The sequence below is a fragment of the Echeneis naucrates genome, chromosome 22, assembly GCF_900963305.1.
Source record: "Echeneis naucrates chromosome 22, fEcheNa1.1, whole genome shotgun sequence".
In the NCBI taxonomy this organism is placed as follows: Eukaryota; Metazoa; Chordata; class Actinopteri; order Carangiformes; family Echeneidae; genus Echeneis; species Echeneis naucrates.
This window is the reverse complement of record NC_042532.1, coordinates 12286116-12310367: the sequence shown is the minus strand read 5'-3', so window position 1 is coordinate 12310367 and position 24252 is coordinate 12286116. Positions and strand designations below refer to the sequence as shown.

At 40.9% G+C, this 24252-nt stretch overlaps 2 protein-coding genes across 4 annotated transcripts; one reads left to right on the top strand and one right to left on the bottom strand.

Annotated features, from left to right (window-relative positions):
- Positions 1-876: 876 nt before the first annotated feature.
- Positions 877-3542, bottom strand: arf6b (ADP-ribosylation factor 6b). The gene is made up of 2 exons (XM_029494040.1): positions 3410-3542; positions 877-3152 (listed from the first exon to the last, which is right to left on the bottom strand). Exon 2 carries the CDS (start codon positions 2459-2461, stop codon positions 1934-1936), a length of 528 nt encoding a protein of 175 aa, XP_029349900.1. The 5' UTR covers positions 2462-3152; positions 3410-3542; the 3' UTR covers positions 877-1933.
- A 3924-nt stretch (positions 3543-7466) lies between these two features.
- On the top strand, positions 7467-20725 carry aspg (asparaginase homolog (S. cerevisiae)). Of its 3 annotated transcripts, XM_029494424.1 has the most exons (18): positions 7467-7940; positions 9194-9320; positions 9768-9803; positions 11822-11933; positions 12024-12149; positions 12227-12310; positions 12963-13089; positions 13172-13284; positions 14472-14657; positions 14802-14915; positions 15059-15178; positions 15346-15441; positions 16146-16309; positions 17660-17746; positions 18217-18316; positions 18405-18467; positions 18609-18662; positions 19486-20725. In XM_029494424.1, the coding sequence occupies exons 1-18, from the start codon at positions 7694-7696 to the stop codon at positions 19525-19527; spliced, it is 1998 nt and encodes a 665-aa protein (XP_029350284.1). In that variant the 5' UTR covers positions 7467-7693; the 3' UTR covers positions 19528-20725. The 3 variants fall into 3 exon arrangements, with proteins under 3 accessions (XP_029350284.1, XP_029350286.1, XP_029350285.1); XM_029494426.1 differs by lacking the exon at positions 18609-18662; XM_029494425.1 differs by lacking the exon at positions 9768-9803 and having other exon boundaries at positions 7694-7940.
- Positions 20726-24252: the final 3527 nt, after the last annotated feature.

Sequence of the window (24252 nt, the reverse complement as noted above, 5' to 3'; positions counted from 1 at the left end):
AGTGGCAAAAATTGAATTAGCTTAATAGCTTTGCAAAATAGAAACAGGGGACAATACAACACCCCAAAGAGATTGCACTGAATTTTAACTGACAGCATTTAGCGCATGAAGATGACTGATATTAGTATTATCCTAATTACACATTTATTATGCACATATTAACATAGTGGTGCCTCCTTTAGAAAAGTGCTCCCATTAGCAGTTGGCAATGTGTTATTCTTGTGCCCTAATGGCAAACTATAATTTAACTTAATTACAGAGCATGAGGACACCTCAACATCTATATGCATTTTTTCACATTCTCAAACCCTGCCTTGCATGTCAATTTGAAATGACTCCAGTCCCATTGAATAAATACAATCAACACTTGCTTTTTGTGCCACTCCAAACCAAAGGCAAACTCAGGAAGTTACGCCCAGCAACTCAGCATCAATTCAACTGTGGCTCAAAACCAACATGCCACATTCAAAAAGAATTCACAGTTGAGCTGTACATCTCTGCTGCCTGTCCAGCTCTCATGCAAACTATCATGTGGCTCTGTTGTTGTTCCAGAAAGACCAGCAGTTGGACTTCCTGTTTTGTACATTTTCCCCTTTTACTGGCAAGGGAATTGAGGGTGGACATAAACCCTTTATGTAGGATCTGTCTGACAGTACTAAAACCAAGAATTTTAATACTGAAGGCTTTTACTTTGAACAAAATCTGTACCATGCTTTTTAAATTTCTATAGTCATTAAACTAGATTACTTCAAAACGGTACTTTCAGTTCAGACCGAAACAATTCAGTTTTGGTCTAACTGAATTGTTTTGATAACTCAGGCCATACGCTATGAAAACTACCTTTGAGTCCTTGAAGAAACAGAGACATCATAGATTTAAAATCACTTTTTTAATAAGACATTACAATGACATTGGTCTGTACATGGTTCCCCCAGTCAAAATAGGAGTAAGAGCTGCACCACAAGGTGTCTTTGAACATTTCACCAGTAAACAGCTCCCTCTGACTGCACAACAGATGGACTCTGATGTAGGGTTACTGTACTTTCGTACTCATGCTACAGATATAGGCTATCATATAATGTCCCAATACTGAGACTATTCAACTGTGGTATCAGATCAAGAGCTCAGAGCTGAATGACATTCCTTTGGAAAGACTTGAGTTGACTATGAGTTACCCAAAATTAAAGATGCATCCCAACAAGCAAGTGTTAATGGAGGCCCATTTGTTGAATATTCAGCACAGTTAGGTACCAAGACATGACACAAAAGGTCAATGAATCAACTATGTATCCCACATAAGGGGACTGCAAGTGGTAACAAAAACGAGTCAGAAGTCCTTTTCTCTGGTGCCAAGACTGATGACGATGAAACATAAGCAATGGTGATTTTCTTTTCTTTTTTTGTTTTTTTCTTTGCTGAAGTCAATACCATTAAGAAGAAATACTTGTCATCACAGTACTGTGTTAAAACACATGTCAAAGTCCTTCCAAGTAGACTACATGACATTAAAGATCCCACCTTAGAAGAAAAAGAGTAAGATCCAAGTTCAAAGCAACAGTGACCAAAAACCTTGGAACAAGCTGTAGTTTGAGAATGAAGATAAAAACTTTAGCTTCATTAGAAAAATCATATAAAACAGGAAAAAGAATAGGCAAAGGCGGTGAACTCTGTGGCGTTAATATTTGGACCAAATAATTCAATGTTCCTCAAGCAAGCCCCAAAATAATGAACGTGACATAGGCCTGCTACAGAGTACAAGCAAACTTGAAGCCAGAAACCCCAGTTAAAGATAAATTAGTCATGGGATAAAGGTAGTATTAAAAATAAAGGGGAAATAATCAACTTTTTTTTCTGAACCATACTCATTTTGAAAAGTTATTTGTTACTTGCAACGTTATTATAATTTTGACCTAAAACAGTCAGCACTCAATCATTAAGATTTGTAATTTGAGGTTAGCCATGTTAAGCCCTCATACAGTCCATCACCTGTAGTCGCACAGGAGGGCTGAACATACCAATTCCTATCTCTGATGCGGGTCAATCCGAGCTTCTCTTGGATTTCATGTGGCTTCATGGCATCCGGAAGGTCTTGCTTATTGGCGAATATCAAGATGATGGCATCCCTCATCTCCCGGTCGTTAATGATGCGGTGAAGTTCCTGCCTTGCCTCGTCGATGCGATCCCTGTCCGCGCAATCCACCACGAAAATTAACCCTTGGGTGCCCGTGTAGTAGTGTCGCCACAGAGGACGGATCTTGTCCTGCCCTCCAACATCCCAGACGTTGAACTTGACGTTTTTGTAGGTGACAGTCTCCACATTGAAGCCGACTGTGGGGATTGTGGTGACAGACTGACCGAGTTTCAGTTTGTAAAGGATTGTTGTCTTTCCAGCAGCATCAAGTCCGAGCATCAGTATTCTCATTTCCTTGTTGCCAAATATCTTTGAGAGCATTTTCCCCATTTTGAACTCTGGTGCATAAATACTTAGCTCCTAAAAAAATGTCTGGTACCGCGCTGCCGATTATTCACTCTGGTTTCAGTTTGATTATGGATCTTGCTTGTGAAAACATGACTCAATTTGGAGCTTTTGGACAGGAAAAAAAAAAGAAGTCAAAAATGCACACTCATGTCAAAACCTAACAGTAAGAGGGTTTTTTTTTCTCTTTGAGTGTCTATGTGTCAGGATCCTGTGAAGTGCAGGAACATTTATGTTCACGGTATCACAATGTTCAAAGGCCCAATACACAACATGGCATGGTCATACTAAGCACTTGGCAGCAACTGTTGTCTGGTGTGCATCGTGTAGCCCAAATCAACACACAGCTGCCTAACTAACACAGGCCGTGGCGACTTTAAACCGCAGAGATCAGACACAGGGAGTATTTCAGGCCCCGGAAACGCTGCGGTACATGTGGATCCCTCCTGGTGCTTGTGTCTGGCGGCGTCTCCTCACCGGGTGCGCCCTTGTTCTCTCCGCCGCTACCGGAGCAAGAAAAGCCGCTTTCTGCGCCTATTCCATCAAGCGTCCCGCCGGGTACCTTCACCGGGCTGGAATGAGGCCACTTCGGGGTAGGAAAAAAAAAGAGACAAAAACACCCCTCGGTGACTCAGCAACTCACGTATCCACTCGTGAAACTTCACCACTTGTCCCCCTGAAAAGAGATTTGAAAGGAGGGTCAGGCATGCCAAATTAGCGATCTGCCGCTCATGGCTGCTACAGGCGGCTAGCGGGGCTAACATGAGCTAGCTGGTTGCCTAGCAAGCTAGTCTGAGGCTGCCTAGCTAATGGTGGCTAGGTGTTTCAATCTAACCATATCTGGATAGAAAAGGCAAATACAAACGGCAGTGACAAAATGTCCGGCTCGCTTCTATTTGAGGTGAACACTTGATGTAAATACAGGTGATTTACCTCCTATCTTCCCCCTCCTGTCAGGACATATACACCCAGCTCCCGTCTTTCTCCTTCAAGTCGAGCTGGTCGCAGTGCTGCTACACCGGAAAGGTGTGGAGCTGCATCAACCGCCACTTCCTCCCGTCTGCTTCATTCAGCCGCCGCCGCCGAGCCCCGCTCTCTGTCTGGGGCATATTCAACTCATCTGGCAAAACTAAGAAACGCACAAAGTCACACCAAAATACGCCCTATTTTGAGTTTACAGCATGGATCTAGTTTTGAGTTAACATTGCACAAAACTGCAAGTCATATTAAAAAGTAGCGCTTTGCTTTATTACCTTAGCTTTCACTCTGATTTCAATACCAGCCTTTGGACAACATAAAACGCGGAAATATTTATTTTTGTGTCAATAAAAATGCTTCGCATGAATAATATTTCAGTATCATATTCTCATTGATACAGGCTGATGACTCTGAATAAAAAGAGTGCCATCCCCCCCTTGTGGAAGGTGCAGGTTAACGGAGTTAGGTCCAGGTTGATTCCCATGCATTTCTTTGTTTGACTTGACAAATGTCTGTTATGATCTGGTATGATCTAAACCCATATTTAGTTTAGTTTGAACCTATTTCAACAACGTTAAATATACATATTATTTATTCCTGGGGAAATTCAACAATCTGTTGCTCACATATACATCATTCACACAATATGTAAACTATGAGATATAAAGACATAAATCCTCAACGTGTAAAGAAGATGTAGAGCAAAATGCAAAATGGCATGAACAGTGAATGGAAAGACACAACACAAAAAGAAACCACCCTATATAGGTGAAAAAAGCAGCACTTGTCCATCATCTGCACCTCCCTCCCCTCTGGACTGAGGCCTTATCCATTCTGATGGCCTGAAGTCCAAAGGGTGCCCTTATTCTTTCAGTGGGAAGTGGGTATAACAATTGGTTAATTTTAGCGAAATGTAGAATAACACACAAGATTGTACAGTGAAACGCAGTTGAATTAAAACTGTCACTGTAAAAAATATATTTTAAATGTAAATTGTCCAATCACTTAAAGTGTGTGACTCCCGCACACTGAATACAGCAGCACACAGGCTTGGTAACGTAAACTGAATTTTTACTGGGTGGTTGTCACACTCTTCACTCGATTCAAACCCTTCGGCTCTTTGGCATAGAATGACAGATAGGTGTGTTGAATGATATTCAACTCATTCAACCAGCTAAAATAAACTGTAATGGCAGTCAATAACCAGCTATGCTATTTAACTATCAAAAGTTCAAGAAATTAAAATCGAAAAAAAAAAAAAAAAAAAAAATCCACATGTATTTACTTTTGTATTATTCAAAACTGTTGCAAGTTAAACATTTAACATGACATGGTCATAATGATCCTGAGTACTGAGCCTCAACATTTGAAAAGTCTCTGCACATTTCGCTTTATTATTATTGTTTTAAATATGGATGCCATATGTTACATAAACTTCTTTGGTCATGCATGACCATTTTGTGAGACATTTCATTCACTTGTTACTTTGACTGGAAAAAGTTTAAAATTTAACTGACTCGAGGTTTAACAATGAATCAGACTTCAGTTTATGTTTCCCTTCTCCAAGTCATGTGTGTAAAGCATGAAGCAGGAAACAAAAGACACACAGTGGTTCGTCAAAATATCAAACTTTTATATCATAGTTTACATTTATTAAAAGATATCAGGTTTGTTATGACTTTAAGGTTTGCTACCAATAGACAAATCCATATTTACTTTGTATTTATTGGTACATGCCCCAGGCCTAACGAATAGGTGGAGTGAGTGAGTACAGATACTCCTTGTGAAATATTACTCCAGTACAAGTAAAATTAGCCTAGTCAAAATATTACTTAAGTAAAATTACAAAGGTATTTGCTTAAAAAATTACTTCAGTAAAAGTATTAAAAAAATACCTCAGGAAAGCAGCTTTACTGTCATTATACAATACACTGATGCAATTCTGCTACAGACATGTTTATAGCTTAAAAATATCTTTAGTTAAAGATGCCCTACAAGACTAGTCTCTAGTCTCTCTAGACCAGACCAAGACAGTCCACGTGTTATCAAATAATCCATCCATCTACCGCTTTGCTGTGCTGTAGCCCAGTCCATCACTCACACTATGCACAATTTGGATGGGGGGGAGGGGTCTGGTATAGTCTCTAGTCTTTGAGGGGTATCAGTATCAATATCAATGTTAATATTCGCAATTACTTTGTCCAAATGTGCAGCAAATCCTTTCCCACTTTTCTACTTTTTAGCATGCTCATATTTCGAGGAAAGTGTACAGAAACCATGACTGAGAACTGACTGTTTGTTGATTTTGTCCACAAAATCCTAACACACTGCAAACAGGCGCTTTGACTTCCAGGATCCACTTATATTTAGACTGTGACTGGAGATTGAAACTTGATAGGTGTATGACAAGTTGCTTTACCATTAGACCTTATACCATAGACCAACAACTAGACCAACAGACTTCTTTTATTCTTCTTTTAGACTTAAACATTTCACTATAGCTTTTTTTGTATGTGTAATTATTCAACTAGGACAAAATACATACACTTTAGGGAGTCACTGTCAAAGTCATGTGTCAGCTATATTTAAACTTTGTTCATTCATATGTGTGTTATTTTGACCACAATAGTGATTGACATTATTTTAACATACTTGCCTGTTGAATTTTTCACAACTGTGGCTGGTATGACATGATAGCTTTCACTGCCACTTCCAGTGTTGGCTTGGCAAAAACATTGGTGCTCAGTCATGAGCAAAAGCCCAGATTTGCCCAGAGGGAGAAGAAATTGCATTAGTATTAGTATATTGCAGAACTGTACCACCTCAGTTCACCTAAGCAAATGTTTGTGCTATACTGGGTCCAATTCGGCCTTGGAGAAAAAAAATTTATATACTGATATAATTCACACTGTGGGTGTAAACATGTTTTGTAGAGAGAAAGTCGAAGTGTGAGTTGTCAGCGGTTTTGCTGCCAGAAAACCTTGGGTACCTAAAGTACAATTGTCCCATAATTCAGCTTGAATTCCTATGTCAGTCGAATTGTAAATATCACTCTGCTGACCTGAGGCTTGAAAAGTGAAGACCAGCAATGAGTCCTCCCTTTATCCAAAATATTGGTGTTCACAAAGGTGCTCACACAAAGGAGTATGCACACACACAGCCACAGTCGTCCTCCATGAAAGTTACGGCTGTGATCAAAAAAATTTATTTATTTCCTTTCAAAAATTGGAGGATGTTGATAAATTAAGGTGATAAGAGTAAATGGATCCTGAATGACATGATGAGAAACACAATGCCATTTTCGAATGAAGAAACAGAAGCTTTTACTATACTAATGGATGACAATGCATCTTTTGCTGTACTGAAGTAATTAAAACCATTTTTCTGAAAGGTTTTCATTCCACTTTATGTGTGTGTGTGTGTGTGCATGTGTTTGGTGTCAGGAAATGAGTGTAATGACACTGACTCTTCTTCATCACTGTTATCAATAAAATCCGGAGACAAAAATGTCTAATGCGTTTCATAGATGTGAGCATACATACAAACACACGCTGCTGTGTGGATACCAAGTGATAAGTTAAACTCTTCTTTCTGTTGTAACTTTCTTTCCTGCTGTTGTTATTACCCCCTCGACCACACTCCGGATAAGGATGGATGGATGGATGCTATAATTACATTTTATATATTATTTGGACATTTTAAATTGATACTACACTTGGAATAATTCAATAGTTCAATTTGTAAACGTCAATACCCTGTTATGGCAAAAAAGAAAAAGTAAGATAAAAAAAATCCGTTAACTAATGGAAAGCAAAGAGGTAAAGGCACCAACATACCTTTGGATAAACTGTGTCATATTGTCTGATACTGGTGCCTTCCTACATCGTAAATGTTATCTATGTATGTATTTATTTACAAGTTTTCATTCAGGGGGAATCTATAAAGATGCGGATCAGACAGCCTCACCGAGGCCACGCCCAGTATGGTGACGTCAGAGCGGAGACTGTGGCGGATTAACCAACAGGGGATGAAACGGAGTCCAGCACGTTTAACGGAACCTAAACATAATCCAGCGATGGTCCCACCCTGTGTCCACTGTCCGACACGACGATGGAGGACGCCGCTTTCCTGTATTTAAGAGGCCAGAGGGAGAGCAGCTGAAGACAACCAGGGGAGGGGACTTCTGGATACGCGCCATTAAAGGGATAGCAGCACAGAGCATCTGACTTCAGAGCCATCATGGCGGACTCCAGCTTCAACAACATAACGCCCCTCGCCCGGGCTCTGACACAGCCCGAATTAGACCTGCTAGAAGGGAATGACATTTCCCCAACGCGAGGGGCTCCGCTGCAGCCGTGGCGGAGGAGAAAGTTGTCGAGCCGTAACTCGTTCGAGTCCCTGGAGTCGTTGTCTCTGCACTCGGCCGAGGCAAGAGTCCTGGTCATCAACACCGGAGGGACCATCGGCATGACGATCCACGATAACGGTAACCGGGGCGGACCGCGGGGCTTGGGGATGATGTGTGTCCGGTGTGTCCCGGGGGCTGCCATGCTGTTAGCAGGCTGGGTGGATGGTGTTGCCTCGTGTTGCTTTGAGCGTGCGGCTTGGCGTAAACAACATGTGAGCACATCCCAAAATAGTCCCGCTAAGACTTTACCTACCAAACAGTCAGCAAGCTGCTACCAGCCTGTCATCCCGGTGTTTTGAGATAACAGGTATGGTTCATACATATCAGTGATGATCAGAGCCAGCACAATTAGCCTTAATGGTAATAAATACTACCTCCACAGGTGATAGCCAATCACAGGCGGGAAAGCTGCACCAGCGCCCATCATGATGGACCAACATCACAGTCTCTCAATGAATAACCAGATGTTGACAGGAAGTACTGATCAGCATCTGGCACGTGTTTTGGAGACCAGTCCAGAATATAACTCAGGCGACATTTACTTTGCTTTACTTTAAATTGCTGTAAAATAAAATGATAGTTTGTGTAAGCTCTCTTCTGTGCAGATTCAAATGGACTGGCACATGTTACTGAGCATCCTACAATGTGCCAATGAGGGTCTCCTATAAATTTGCAAACCAATTGTGACATCTTCAACAGCTCTAGGATGCATCAGTACTTCAGAGAGATATATTTCAGTAACTGCATTTCATGAAGTTGGATATTTACAGAACCCCACCTGTGCTGTCACAGTACTTCGGACCTTTGGTATAAGCTGACTTTGTGTTTACATTGTGTGCTCTGGGGAAAAGATTGGACGAGCACGTTCCATCCCATATTTGGAAGTAACTCTCTTAATGTCTGCAGGGTTTATGTAAATTTGGATGTCATCTGCCATGAGTTATCACTTTATAAAGTATTCCATAATTTCTGCTGAAAGATCAGAGAAAGCACACATCCACAGCTTCTCTGCTGTGGCTGCTGTGCTCAGTTTTTCACTTTTTATTGTAGAAATGAAGTCATTAGTTCATTATCTAAATGAACAAACATGTTGTATATACTAATAAGATTATTCACTTGAAGCTATGATTTAATTTATTTTGGACCTGGGCCAATGCCATTTCTTACATTTGCCACTAGGGTTCAGTATGAGACTGATGTGTGTGTGTGTGTGGTGTCTTGGTCAATCTCTTGTAGCCTTCTCCTAAGTCATCACCAACTCACAGTAATCAAACAGAGAACAAGTATCTAGATATTTCCATAACCTTTTACTCTTTTTGTCTAACCCACAGTGCTTGCACCAAAAGCCAATGCATTTGTACAGAGCCTGCGCAAACTGCCCATTCTCCACGATGAGACATATGCCCAGCAGTCCTGCCTGTATGACTATTATGGATCTGAGAACACCCTTGTTCTGCCGTAAGTGCATCCAATTTCCCTACCCTTCTCATCGACATTTTAAAGAACTACTGTAACGTTTGTCCTGCTTCCTAAACTCGTATGCAAATTGACATTGTAATCCTGTGTTTTAGAATAGTTTACTCACATTTGTATCGATATACACAGACCATTGTAACGGAAATCAAAACCATAAATATGCTTGTCAGGCTTTTTTTGAAAGGCAATTTGGCAGTATAGCTTTTACAGTTGATCTGATAAACATTGCAACTTATCTCTGAGAATATAAGATAAGAGAATAAGTTAGTGTTATGATTGTCATAAATGGAAGATCTATTGCTGAAAAACATCTAGCTCTGAAAAAGGAGAAATTGCAAAGAAAGGTGATCAGAACTGCTAAGTTGCACAGACTTTTAGTTAAAAATAATAACGTTTTGAATGACTAAACTGTTTTTGTTGCTTTAACAGGAAGCCAACATCCCATCCTGAGCACCAGTTTCACGGGTGCTGTAGTACTGGTAGCATCGTGTGTGTCTACACTGTGCTTGAGTGTTGCCTACACTGTGCTTCAGGCCATATGTTGGGGTGTTCTTGTCCGATGCAAAATGCATGCTGACGGCTTTTGGCAATGGGAGAAAATACCAGGAAGGAGCACAGGGTTGTGTACTGCTGCGAGAATCTTTGTAGTTGTCTGGTGCATGTGCTTTGGAGCAGTGAAATTAGAGCCCCATGTGCTCTGGCCCCCAGCTGATCAACACTCTGTAGGGTCGTCATTAGTGATAGTGGGGTTGCATCGACCGTATGCCTGCTCACAAATTTCCATACCCCATTTTAGCTGCTGCTGTGACAGGCAGTGGAGCAGCAGGGTGGAGTGGGATGTATGGTAAAGATAAGGAAGTCATGCAGCAGACGTGAGCTGACTGGCAGGTTTTTAATTTTCTATAAGTTGAAGTCACGTGAGAAGTTTATAATCTCTTTGTTAGGTTTTCAAAAATACATTCTGAGGCCTGTTTAGTTCGACTACCCTCAACCTCACACCCGTCCACATCTTCAGCTCACTTTTGTTTTGGTGCTTGGTAAATATGTTTTAAACATCAACATTTTATGCTGTCTAATGTTTAATCTTTGCAAATCTAATATTCATATTTTTATATGAATATGTGTGCATGAATCAATATTAGCTCTTCCTTGAGTTTATACAGTGTTAACTGAAAGTCTCATATGCAAGTCTATTGGGCATACTGTTGATAGCATGCAGTTGCCTTGCCTACGTTGAACTGTTATTCCTGAGGGAATTAGTTTATTGATTTATTGAAAAGCTTTATTCATGTGATATTAAGAGGCAGCACCACTAGGCCATTTGCACCCTGCCTCCACTCGTCTTTTTCAACATCTTAAGCCCCCCATCTCCCTCTCCCTCCCTCCCTCTCCCAAACACTCACTCACACACGTATACACTTGTATATTCATTAAGCTATGAGGATTCTTAGCATGGGTATGCAAATATTTAGTCTTCCTACACCTTAGGGTAGATAAATGGTGATTTGAATAATATTTTTTTGTGGCACTTTGGCTTTGAGATTATCAGCAACATATGTTCTGGGGTCGTGTGCGGACTTAAGGCTAATTAGAAGAGTGTCTGTTGAACCCCCATTTGGGGGGACTGGGGCTCGCCTGCACTTCCCCCTGCTGTTCCATTCAGCACAAATCTCCATGTTATGAGGCTGCCCTACGGTAATGTGGGGGACGTCCCACCTTGTTTCTTTAAAAAGGAGATTAAAATAAAATCTTTCCATGGCTCTTCACGTAGTCATGCAGCTTTTTACAGAGTGACAATAAAGGGGCTGTGCTGGTGAAATGGCACGTAGAGGTGACAGAAATAGGAGGGCTCCCTCCCTTGTGACTAAAAAGGAAGAGAAAAACAAGTTTCAACCAACTTGAAGTGACTTGCCAAATAATAAACTTGTTTCACATAAGCAGCCTCATATCCCTCAGCTTTGACTACTTGACTTAACTTTCAGTACACAAATATAAAGCAAAACATTCACACTTTGTTGTGGAAAATAAAAGTGCCTACATTCAAAGTGCTTCTCTTGCTAACAGTATGCTTACCATGCCCCTCCCTTATACACTTCCAAGTTTGTCTCTCTGTGTCTGAAACAGGTTTTGGCACCCTGCTGCTGAGACAGACGGCTTGGCTAAATAGATTTTGTGTCGCTTCATAAAATCCGCTCAGTTTTTAGCATTTCCCTATCTTTCTTTAAACTCACTCAAATTTAAGCCTAACCTGAGCCAACATTGTTAAATGAGCACCATGAATACACATAACCATTTTTCACAGCAGAGCTAATGATCACTCATTTAACCATGTGTCCTTTATGTGTTGTTGAACGAAACTAATGACTAAAATTACTGATTTCTTATGGACTGATTGTTCTCTCCATGTGTAATTTTTATAAATTGATGACTGAACATTTGTAGACTATTGAAAATATAAATGTATAAACTTCTCTTTCTTCCAGGGTGAGTAAAGACAGGAAGAGGATAGTCTACACTATCTTAGAGTACAACCCTTTGCTGGATTCATCCAATATGACCACAGATGACTGGGGCAGAATTGGAAAGGACATCGAGGTATTGGTGCTCGATTTATTTCATTGAAAGACGTTTGACTGAATTGATTTCAAAATAAACATTTACATTTTTTGTTGTTTCTGACTCCAGAAAAACTATGAGAACTACGATGGTTTTGTGATCCTTCATGGCACAGACACTATGGCCTATACAGCCTCTGCCCTGTCCTTCATGTGTGAACACTTGGGAAAACCAGTCATTCTCACAGGCGCACAGGTAAAAGCTGTGGAGACTAATAAGCAGTATTTTAAGCTTATGCTTTCCTCTAAAGATCAGACGCTTTCTGTCCGTAGGTGCCCATTTATGAAATGAGGAATGATGGCAGAGGTAACCTGCTGGGGGCGCTGATGATCGCTGGTCAGTATGTCATTCCTGAGGTGAGGAAATAGAGAGATGTCACTTAAATGCTTATGCATGCGGCATTAAGTTATCGGCTGAATGAATCTAAATTATCCGTCAAAAATTAAGAATTGATACATTTGGGAATGGGCAACAGCAAAAATCAAATTATTTGTAGTAGCATTATTTTTAAGACCTTCCCCTTAATATGGCCACAAATTTGCGTTTCATGTTGATGAATGACTTGTGGCTGAATCCTAACATAAATAATAAAGGAAAAGTTTAAATGCTTTATTACAAAGTTATATATTTGTAAGCCAGTTTAGAAAATACAACCCAATATACAAAGACAAGTGTGAACACTTGAGGCATGCAAACGGCAACAGAAGCTCTCATATACAACTTATCTGATGAGAATACTTTCTATCGTTAGTAAGATGTCTTTCGCAATACTACAAAACAATTATCAGGACAGGAAGAACACTGATAAGTTTTATCTGCAGTATGTCTAATCTCACTATGCACTACTGAAGTACACTCTTTTCTATGTAAGGGGTTTTTACTGTAATGAGGAAGAGCGCTAATGATAAACTGATATATGCTTTAGAGACAGGTCCTGGGATTTATGCGGACAAGCTTCCATGTTATTTGTTGAGATGCCTTAAGGTAAATGTATATTTCTCTGTTCAGGTGTGTCTCTATTTCTACAACAAACTCTACAGAGGAAATCGTGTGACCAAGGTGGATGCTGGGAGTTTCAATGCATTCTCCTCGCCTAACTTGGCTCCTCTTGCTACTGCTGAAGTGGATATTGCAAGTAAGCCAGTTGTTTGGCAAGCGTGTGTTTGTGTCCCAAATAAACAAAGAAAGTAACCAATTTTTTCCAACCTTCTCCATAGTCAACTGGGACACGGTTTGGAGAGCAAACACCACAGCAAAATTTCAAGTTAGCACAGAGCTGAACCGGAACGTAGGCCTGCTCAGGCTGTTCCCAGGAATAACTGCTGCTACTGTAAGTTGCTCTTTGAAATCCTTTTGAAAAGCCTGTGAGCTGAGGCACACATATTTGTATTATGACTGTATCATTGTAGTCCTCACATGTCCAGAGGTTACAAATTAGTAGGTAACTGGCACCAAGGAATCTGCACAAACAAAGTCAATTTAAACAAAATGCTCAATACAGTATAATTTGTCATTTATCTCTTTTTTTTTTTTTTTGATTGATTCAAATCAGCACCACAATAGACTGAGGCAGACGACCAAGTTTTAAAGTAAAACTTATCATTGTGCGAATATTTTAGCCACAAATGTGATAATGAGGTAGATTTCCTCTGCATGAGTGTTTAAGAGTAATTATATATATGTTTTTCAAAGACAACAGACTGCACAAAACTGCTATAAAATATAGTTTAACTTTAATTTATTTGTGCTATTAACCATCTTCCATTACTTTCCAAGCCATGTAAACTGCCATCCAAGCCCAGAGAAAGATGAGGGAGTTATTGGGCATGACCAATCACCCAGTAAAGAGGGAGGACTGTCACAGATACTGTAACGTTTAGCTGCACCTCCCCCAGCAGAGGCTGCTGGGAGAGTGACTTTACTGTCTCAATCTGCTCCCACTGCCCAGCCCGGCCATCAAGACTTCCTTACAGACTTTAACTGCATTTATGAGGCACATGTTTTGATTGGGCACTAGACTCTCGTGTGCCGACTGTCTTTGCTGCATGAGAGCTTCATTGGTAATCTGCGTCAAACATTTCTTGTCAAACTGCTTATCGCATCAAAAAATACTGACTGAACTTGGCACTTTTAATGTCACCTTCCCCTCACGTTTTATGGTAACTACCATGGTCTTGCCAAGTGACTTTATGCCTACTAACACCTTCAGATTAATTGCTCTCCTCCCTGCCATTTCAGTCATCTGCCATTCCAGTCAGACACCATGGCTAATGATGTGGTATAGTGCCTTCCTCTGCCAGCCAACCAGTGACTGAGATACTGGTTGCGTATATGGCACCAGATGGGTTTTTAGGAGAGTGAATGGTTCCATGCATTGGAGTGAAATGAAAGGGGCTGCAGGAAAAATAACATGGAATACTAATTCCTCAATTTGTTTCTGCACAGTTGAGCAGCCAGTTGAGTTAGCCATTAATTGTGGGCGTTTTATTATGTGAAACTGTGGTCGTATTTGTTCAGGTGAGGGCTTTCCTGCAGCCGCCCATGGAGGGTGTTGTGCTTGAGAGCTATGGCAGCGGAAATGCCCCCGATAACCGCCCTGACCTGTTGGAGGAGTTGAGGAAGGCTACTGACTCTGGCGTCATCATCATCAACTGCACCCAGTGTCTAAGGGGGACTGTGTCTACATCTTACGCCACTGGCAAGGTGGTTCATTTCAATTTTTTTTGGTCGAACGTGACCGTTGTATGTTTGTGAGTTATTTGCAGTATCAAAAGTGGAGACAGGTCTATTAAATGGTCCATCAAAAGGTCCATCACTATAGACTCACCCATTCCCATGACCTCTCAGGTGTTGATGGATGCAGGGCTAATAACTGGAGGCGACATGACTCCAGAGGCTGCCCTGTCAAAGCTCTCCTATGTGTTGGCCAAGAAGGATCTAGATTTGGAGGTCAAGAAAAAGGTTAGCGCCTTTTTTTTTAAATATTAATGTCTACATTGTCACCACTTCTCTGTACAGCCCAGGGCCGTTTCTAAGCAAAGCAATATAATATCCACAGAGAAACAGCAAAATAAACAGAAGTGTTTGTGCGTTCCACTGTCTAGATGATGAGCCAGAATCTGCGCGGTGAGATGAGCGCCGACTTAGCGGGAGCCAAGCTGTGTCTGAGTGACAGCCGCTTTATTCAGGTCATCGCCAAGACTTTGAGCATCAGCTGCAAGGAGGTGAGGGCAGCAGCATTTAACATATTGGCTGCAAAATAGATATTAGGAGGTGCCACTGCCCACTTCTTCTCATTTTAACTTAGTGTCTGACAAACCACGAAACTGTCTCAGCTGTCTAGTCATTAGAGAAGCAGCACTTTTTTAATGGAAGTCCTTCTTGTTTCCAGGAGCTGGAAGCTATTCGCGATGCTCTCTCTCCTCCACTGGCATGTGCTGCTGCAAAGATTGGAGACATAGAAGCTTTAGAAGCCCTAAAAGAAATGGTAAGCATTCTCTTTCACATCTCCAGTTTTTGGATATATGCATGGAGCTTGACTATTATGGTTTCTTTCACACAAAGGGGTGTTTCCTAGCCTATATTCTCAACATAAATAGATGTGTCTTCCTGCTGAGCACAACATGACCGGTGCTGTGTACTGTTACGCCAATACAGCAACATTTGGCCCAGGTTACGTTGATCGTGTTTGTTTTGTAGGGTCAAGCCTCATGGTCTCCATATTTGTACCTCTCTAAAAACACACAGTGCACAGCCGAGGTGGAGTTGTCCCAGCAGTCATAACGATTTGTTTGTAGGTACACAGTTGGTGTTTACATTTCCAAACAGGTCAAGTTTTCATCTCATGTTCTTAAAAATTTAATGGACTGTGGTGATGGCATACTAACACCTGCAGTCATAATTTTATTTATTTTATTTATTTCTCCTGCTTCTACATAACTTTATCTACATACTCCCTCTGTCTTTTTGTTGTCAGCTACTGGTTTTGTTGTCCAATCACTATTTACAGCAGCAGGACTGTGTATATGGGATGGTTTCTTTATCATCCAGTTGAATTCCACAGGAAATATACACAGATAACACTTCATAGTAGAGTAAATCCATTATTCTTTTGACAGTTTGTTAATTGTTAAGGCCTCTCCTTTAACTTGGTGAAATACACTTACGGTTTCACGTTTTTCTTCGTTGCAGGGCACTAACCTTTGTTTGGGTGACTACGATGGACGGACACCGCTACATATTGCTGCCTGCGAGGGCCACCTTAAACTGGTGCAGTACCTGCTGAGTCATGGAGCTACAGTTCATGCTAAAGACCGCTATGGGGATACACCCCTATCCAATGCTGTAAGCTTCAGGTGAGCCTTGCCTTTATTAAAAAAATTAAGTTTGATGTGTGTTTGATTTTATTTAGACTATTAAGGTGACAAAGCTGTCAACATGGCATTTAACCCCCCCTCCTTTTTTCCATTAGCATCCATTGTTATTCCTCAAAGTGATCCAAGTGTGTCTTGAAAACATGTTGCTAATAGCAGCGATTGAGGGGATTTCATTAAATGAGCTGAGGGGCAGGAAATCTGGCTCTGCTTAAATGACAGGCAGGGAGCAGCAGCTGACAGGGGGGGGTTGAAACCAGGGGAGCCACTCATAATGGAGTTTAGAGGCCAGGCAATAATTATAAACAAATTAGGCTAATAGTCATCTGACAATTTAGACAGTGCTTATTTTTATCACAGCAGATTTTTTAATTTGTGCCACTCACCGACATTGCTCTAAATGTCCATCAGGGAAAAAGCGGTGTTATTTTTCTGTTAGTGCGATGTTGAGCCTCAGGGTGAAAACGTTGTATGTGTCATGCCAAATGGCTGTTGTCTTTAATTTAACGGTTGGTACTGCAAGTGCAGACTTGTTTCTTTTGTCCTGATAGAAGGATGCAGTCGAGCGCTAGCACCTGTCGTTACACTTCCTCTTGACTGTGCCCTTCCTCAATGTATTGAATGAAATGATTCTAAACTTTACAAATGTACATACTTTCTCATTCAAATAAATAGGAAAATGTGTCCACACTTTGAACTGATAGTGTAGATTTAGAGTTGGCACCTGGATGTTGGCATCTCATGTCACGCACTATAACCTCATGTCCATATAAGGAGTGGCAGAGAGCAGAGAGATGGTTAAAAGAACAAATGTGAGGAGTGTCTTCTGAACCAGTCATACCAGTCTGCTGCCACTTTCACAGATGAGAGATACTGGCTTCTTTAGAGGCAGTCATGAGTCCTTTTTAATTGTTAATTTGTTGGCAGCTCAACATAGTTCTTGACAATTAAGCATTAAATTACCTTTTTGGTTAACTTACATTTATCGCAGACCTCAGTTTAGTTCCTATTTATAAACTCAGCAGCTCTGTGATGGGCAATTTGAGGCCTTTCATTGTGAGTGGCACTACAGGTGACTCCTGTGTGGGTGGTTCGTTATGGATGATAAGCAACTTGTTCATACTTGCCAAACTGAAACAAGTACCACACTTTAATCTGTTAATCAAAGTTGTAAGGCTGAAAAGTTCAGAATCAATGACATGGAAAAAAAAAAACAAACCAAACAAACAAATTTAGCTTATTTACAGTTCTTTCTATGAATTTATGAAATGAAATGAAATATACAGCAATACTCAGATCTCTTCATCATACATCTTCTCCTGACTAACATAGGCACAAAGATGTTGTGAAGCTGTTGAGAAAGACTGGGGCCCATTTCTCCAGAGAAGAGTTGGAGGAAGCAGGAACAGAACTGTGCAGGTGAGACATATAAAAAGGGTGTCTTCAAGTGACTGCACACACACACACAGTTTCTCAGTTGCTCAGGCTTACACAGTGACCCATCCTACATAGCTGACACAAGCATAACCAGTTGTTCCAATGTTACTCAAACTTTAGGAATGCTACCTCACAGCATAGTTTTGGATCAGTTCTGCATTTCTCATGTCGTCAAGTATACAACAATTTCTCCCCGGGACACTCACCAGATTGTTTTCAAGACCATAAGAGTTTCAGAAACACTCCTTTCGTAAGGTTCAAAACATATGGCATGTGCCACCCAAACAACTGTAAGTCACGAAAGTCACTGATTTCTTCCCTTGATGTGTTGGTCTCTTCTTTTTGGAAGTATCTACACACAACTTGTCCTTCAGTGTCTTTTTGATTGTGTTACTAATGCAGGATCTGTTAAACAGCCTTTTCTGCAATAACAATTACTTCTTTTATGTCAGCCTGGCAGCCAGTGGGGACTTAGAGGGCCTGGAAATCTGGACCCTTGCTGGAGCAAACCTGAATGCACCAGGCTATGACGGACAGACAGCGATTCAAGTTGTGCGTTCTGAGCAGCACATTATATTTTAAGAACACATTTAAATTTCTGTAGTAAAACTTTTGCTTTTAAATTCCTCACCAACCACAGGCCCAGGCTGTTGGAAAAAAAGAAGTAGTGGAATTTGTAGTCCAACTTATGAAAAAGCCCAAGGTAACTGTTTTCCATCCCAGCCGCTTTACATTTCAGAATATATCAAGTTAATACACATGCTGTCAACACTCCAATTGGTACAATTCTCTCTAATCTCGATTAATTTAATATCAATTACATGTTTGTCTTGTTTAATTTCAGATAGTAATTGGTGAATTGAATGAATATGATGATGATGATGATGATGATGATGAGGTAAATGAGATGTAGTGAATGTGTGTGTCTTCCAACTTTCATATTTCCTATCATGAGCATGAGATCCCTTTATAGCATGACTGCTTTGGCTCTCTTCTTCCTATGTGTAAACAGCTTGATCCAGTCATAGATGTGGATTTTGCAAGTTGTTGTGTATCTCTGCTTGCATTGCATTAGTAGTAATGAATTCCCCTGGGCCCTGAGACATCCTGTCCAGTCCAATGCATTCAAATTATTCCTATCTTAAAACACTGCTGACATTGCTGTCTGGAAACATTCTGTGCCACGAACCATGTGGCGTAGTTACCAGAATTTAATTTATCACTTAGTCATTGTGAGACAGCAGAAATGGAACAGTATTTACATGCTGTGGAAGCCACAGCTTCACGTTGTGGTAAGAAATCAACAATTTTGTCATGTAAGTCTTACACTGACGTTATTTGGAGAGGTGGAATAATCGCAGTGTATTGTTCTGTCCATGTTGCATTTGGATTCACAAGGAAAACATGAACCTGTTTTTCCATACATTTCAAACAATGGAGCAAAGAAAATAGGGAATGTTTTCTGACATGCAACCATCACTTTCTGAGTTTGAACTGGACATCCTTCAGATGTCTTTTATTTTTCATCAGCTCTATGTCCAGTAAAATCTGATCACCATTAATGCCTGCCCAGAAAACTTCTGAATGCCACATTTGTACAGCTGGTTTTCCTCTAGACTAAACCGTTGTGTGTTGTGCGTTGTGCTGTGTGTGTGCACTGAGAGGCACGAGTGCTGAAACACCTCTCAACATGATCCTGTCTCTTTTTGCTTCTGTGGCAGAACGAAGTGATTGAGTTCACTGCCAAGCCATCGGGATTGTGAGCCGACGCTTCCTTGCTTGGCAGGACGTGTCCTCTGCTTGTGTCCACTTCACTCAGGATGGTTCTCTACTCTGTTGAATTTCACAGATACTTTCACTTTTAATTGTGCGCAATGCTTATTTTTGCATGTTCTCTAAAGCCATAACTTTTTATAGATTTTGCCTCCAAACCCATGAAAAGCACATTTTGTTCTCAGACTGCACTGTGTACAGAAAGGGCAACACTAGATGTATGTATATGTATTTTTCATTCAGTAGTCTCTGTATGAGAAAACATGTTGTCATACTGATTTAATCAAATGCTTTTTTAAAACATACACTACCAGTCAAAGGTTTGGACACACTTTCCTATTCATTTGAATGAGAAAGTGTGACTGGTAGTGTATATGAACTGCTTACTCAGTTACTGTGAAGTCCAGTCAGGAAATCGAGGGTGAATTTCACCCTATTACTCATAAAGGATGATGTTTTTTGTTTTTTTTGTTTTTTTTCTTTATAGAAAAAGGGTTAAGGGCTCTATATAAAGTAATGCTATGTCATTTTAAGGCAATATATTCATACCTGGAAGTACAGGGTACATTGACAGATTGTATTTTTATGCTTATTTTTTTATAGTCTTATGCTGGATAGGATCATTTACAATACTGGCAAATAGGGTTGTGTTTTTACTAGCTGGAATGTAGCACTTAACTGCCTTGGTTTAAAATAGACCTCTGTCCATGAAGCCAAAACGTTATTTTGCTTGTACTCAAACAGGTATTGCAAAAAACCTGCAGTTACTTTACACGCTCATCTAGCCTGTTTCTTGACCTGATTGTCAAGCTGGAAGAGTTGCATATCTCTCCTTTGAAATGTAAAGGTGAAATCCAGTTTGTGAGCCAAATAAATACTAAGAAATCTACCACAGTTTCTGTCTATTGTGTATTCTGTCGTCTTTATTTTTTGCATCTATGATCACAAATGACTTGGCTCATTTTGTATCTTTGCAAGGAGAGGATGCTATAAAACGGTGCCACCTGACGATGTTAAATTTACTCTTTGACCCAATCCATGTTAGGTTTTTCAGCTTTAATTGAATTGCATGTGACTGTAAAGTCCAAATTCATCTTAATCACAATGACTTGAAATGTATCCTGTTATTTTCTGTGCTGCTATTGTGTCATTGATGGATTAAAAAGACGGATGTGCGTGAAAAGGATTCAATGGTGTTTCTCTGGTGAATAAATTTATTTCACAAATAAATCTCAATTTAAAACCCTGTTTCCTGCTGCTGTGTTTCCCCAAACCTTGAAACACACATGAAACTACACGTTGAGCTCCTGCGTAAAGGCTCCCAAGCATTTTCCAATTTGGCATGGTTTTTGGTATGAATAAGTGAACGTCTAGTCAATTGTTGGAGGTCATTTCTGTTATTGTGCAGAGTTTGTCTGTGTGTTTTCTACAGAAATGTGTTTGGAATAGTAATTTGATTCACTGTTACTGTACCAGGCCTTTAGGACAAATACATTAAGCCTATCTGGCACCATTACGTGTAAGCTCCTATTATCTTACAATGAGATAAATAAGAGTTTTAACTGGAAATGATACATACTCAAAGATCAAGATTACTAAATTCCTCGTGTGCATGTGACTGCAGTGGCTGGTATTTGCTATCTACGTCTTGAGGGCGGCTGCCCCTTCCTGCTCCTTGCTGGTGGAACCCAGCTCGTCCGGTTGGACCAGCATGAGTTTCATTCCTACCTGAATGAGAGACTTGTATGAGCCTAGCCCTAAAACAGTATATAAGAGCTGGAACAACGCAGTTACTCAGTCTGAGCAGGGATGAAACCAAGGAAAACAGCACCAAGAGGAAAGAAGTCACCTTCTGCAGGTGAGCATTTGGACGCAAAGCTTTGTGGCTCATGCCTCTGCCGGTTTTATGGATTTATTCTGTAGGACCTGCATGCAACTGTAGTGTGGTTGTACTTGTTTGCTGAACAACGGGTGAGCTTCAAATCTAATCTCAGCCACTGTTTTTCTTCAGTTCATGGAATCGACGGTGTGAACGACAGACTGCAAGGATTGTGTAGTTTCTCTGATTAAGTGGTTCTCAACAGTTCAACAGTTCTCTGAGAAAATTGTGAAATGTTTAGGACCACTTGACCAGTCAGACGATTGCTGCCACCTTGGGAAGACGCTGCATTTGAATGGATCTTTATATCAGCATACATCTCAGAGGGCCTGGCTTCGATGAGTTAACATCCATTCTGTGATTTTGTTTGCTTCTCTGCTTCCTTCAAATGTCTCTCCTCCTTCTCTCATTGTGCCCCCTTGTGTCTGATGACAACTGCAGTCCAGGAGCTGTGGGGAGGCGGTAAAAATCATCAGGCTTCAGTAATTTCATTTTTCTGGCACACGTACAACATTTAACAGCCCTGCTGATGAGGTAATACTGCCTATTTCACTGTTTCTCTGATGCCATTCTTCAGAGGTACTGATTAAAACAAGTCAATAAAGAATCATTCGTCTCTGTTGAGTCTGTTTGGGCTGATGGAGTCTGCACGGTTGGTTGCTGTCCAAAGTCCTGAAACTTGCTGCTGAGCTAAAAATCTGAAAATCAAACATCCAAACCAGAGAAGAGAGAACTTTTCTCTCTCTCTCTCTCTCTCTCTCTCTCTCTCTCTCTCTTTTTTTTTTTGTAAATATAGATAAATTATTATACATGGCCCACATACCTGATTTGTGGGTTACTTCTACTTTTATTCTGTATTCTGCAGTAAATACAAATGATAGATGTGGTTTAAGGACTAGTCTGATGCGGGAACTCAACTGAAAGACTCACAATCTGACACAACTGTAGCAAGAAGAGCCAAAAGGCCTTGTTCCCAAGGAATAGGCTACTTTATATTACATAAATCATTCATGAGGCTCTGTGCACCGATTATTCCGCTTCTGCTTTTTCTTTTCTTTTTTTTAGACAGCCCCCTTCTCCATTTTCCCTTCTTTGATCTCCTCCATCCCCAAGAACTATCAATATTTGCTAAACGTTTCTCACAAAGCCCGGAGAAGCTGCAGAGGTCTCCCGGGCAGGATAAGACATAGGAGAGGCATTAATGAGATGCCCACAGCGATCCCCCCTGTACGTGCGCAAGGGCAGCAGATGCAGCGGCAGGCGCTCCCAGGGGGATCCCGTCCTCCGGATTTCATCAGCGGGCGGAGGGGACACCCATCACCCGGACCTCCTCCACGGGGGAGAGCCGGGTGACGGACGTGGTAAATCATCTTTACTATGGATTGTAATTATCAGTCTACTGACAATCCCCTGCCTCCACCCGTCCTCCCAAAAGTGTGTCTGTGTCTATTCCTGTCTGCGCCACTGAGGTCGGGGGAGGGGGCAGATGAGTGCTGTACTTTGCGTTTGTGTTTGTGGGGATCAAAAATAATTTATTCATGTTTATTATTTACACCCCCCCCCCCCCGACCTGCTGAAAAATTTAATATAAGATGCCCAAACCTCTCTGTTCCAAGCAGACCTACCTGCAACTTTAAATTTCAGATTAGATTAGTCCGCCTGAGCCTGAATCCGAGTTCAAATAAATGTTTTAGCAGCCATTTGCTGGAAACCAGTTCACTGAACCAACAGGGTCCACCCTATAAAACCTCCACTGTGTGTTCAGTTAAAGGGCCATTTCACACATTAAGCTCATTCCAATGAGATCACAGTGATGCCATCAGGTTAAATTTAGAAATACAACAGAAAATATGTTACAAGCTGACAGAGTTTGAAATATGTGCTTACTCACGAGGCTGGGGACGGACTAATGAAGCACCCTGCCCTCTTGCAGCATGGGAAATGTAGGAGCTAGCGTTTGGCAGCTTGAGCCATCCTTAAGGACTAAACGTCAGGATATTTCAGCATCTGCTTCTTTGATTTTGCTCATTTCTGCTTTCTTTTTGGAGTCTCTTAGATTTAAAGGTGTGCAACACCAAATCAAAGGAATAGCACCGCTGAAATAAACTCTAATTCACCCGTTCTTGTTTTGGCTGTCACATTTCAATTGGATTCATTTCAAGCTGTGAATCATTAAAAATTGGTCTACCTCTCAATAAAATCACAACGGGTGCCATCACACTGTCCCACTGCTGGCAGCCTGTCGAGCGGCTCCGTGTGGATGACATCATCACTACAGCTGCTCAGCTCCAGGAAAAGCAGGTTCAAACCCATGATCTAAAACTCAGCTGACAAACTGCTCTGTGCATTCTGTTTCAGACGATTATTTCCCGCTGAAACACAGTTTTACCAATATTCATATTGTCGATTAACATTGCATCGTCAGCATAATTACATCAACCTCATGGTGTCCCTGAATCATTTGCAACAACCTGCTGGTGGCAGCCATTCAGTCTGTGGCATAAGGCGAAGGCTATTCATTTAAAGCCTGTTAGCACCCGTGAGGTCTCAGTGAATTTTAGACAGCAGTTGCATTATGCAGCAGTGGAGCCACAACACCTTCAACAATCAAGTTCCCTCAGAGCCACATGAGACATTTACTTCATGTCAGCTCAGTATTTCAAAGCAAATCTTGTTTATTCTGCTATAAAGTGCAATGAAGTTTATTAAAATCAATCAAAATCAAATCAGTTCTAATTAAAAAAGCACGTTTCTATAGCTCATCTTCACCATCACACAAAGTTAACAAGACACCCAGGGCCTCATTTTTGATATTCCCTTTTGGAAAATGAGGGCT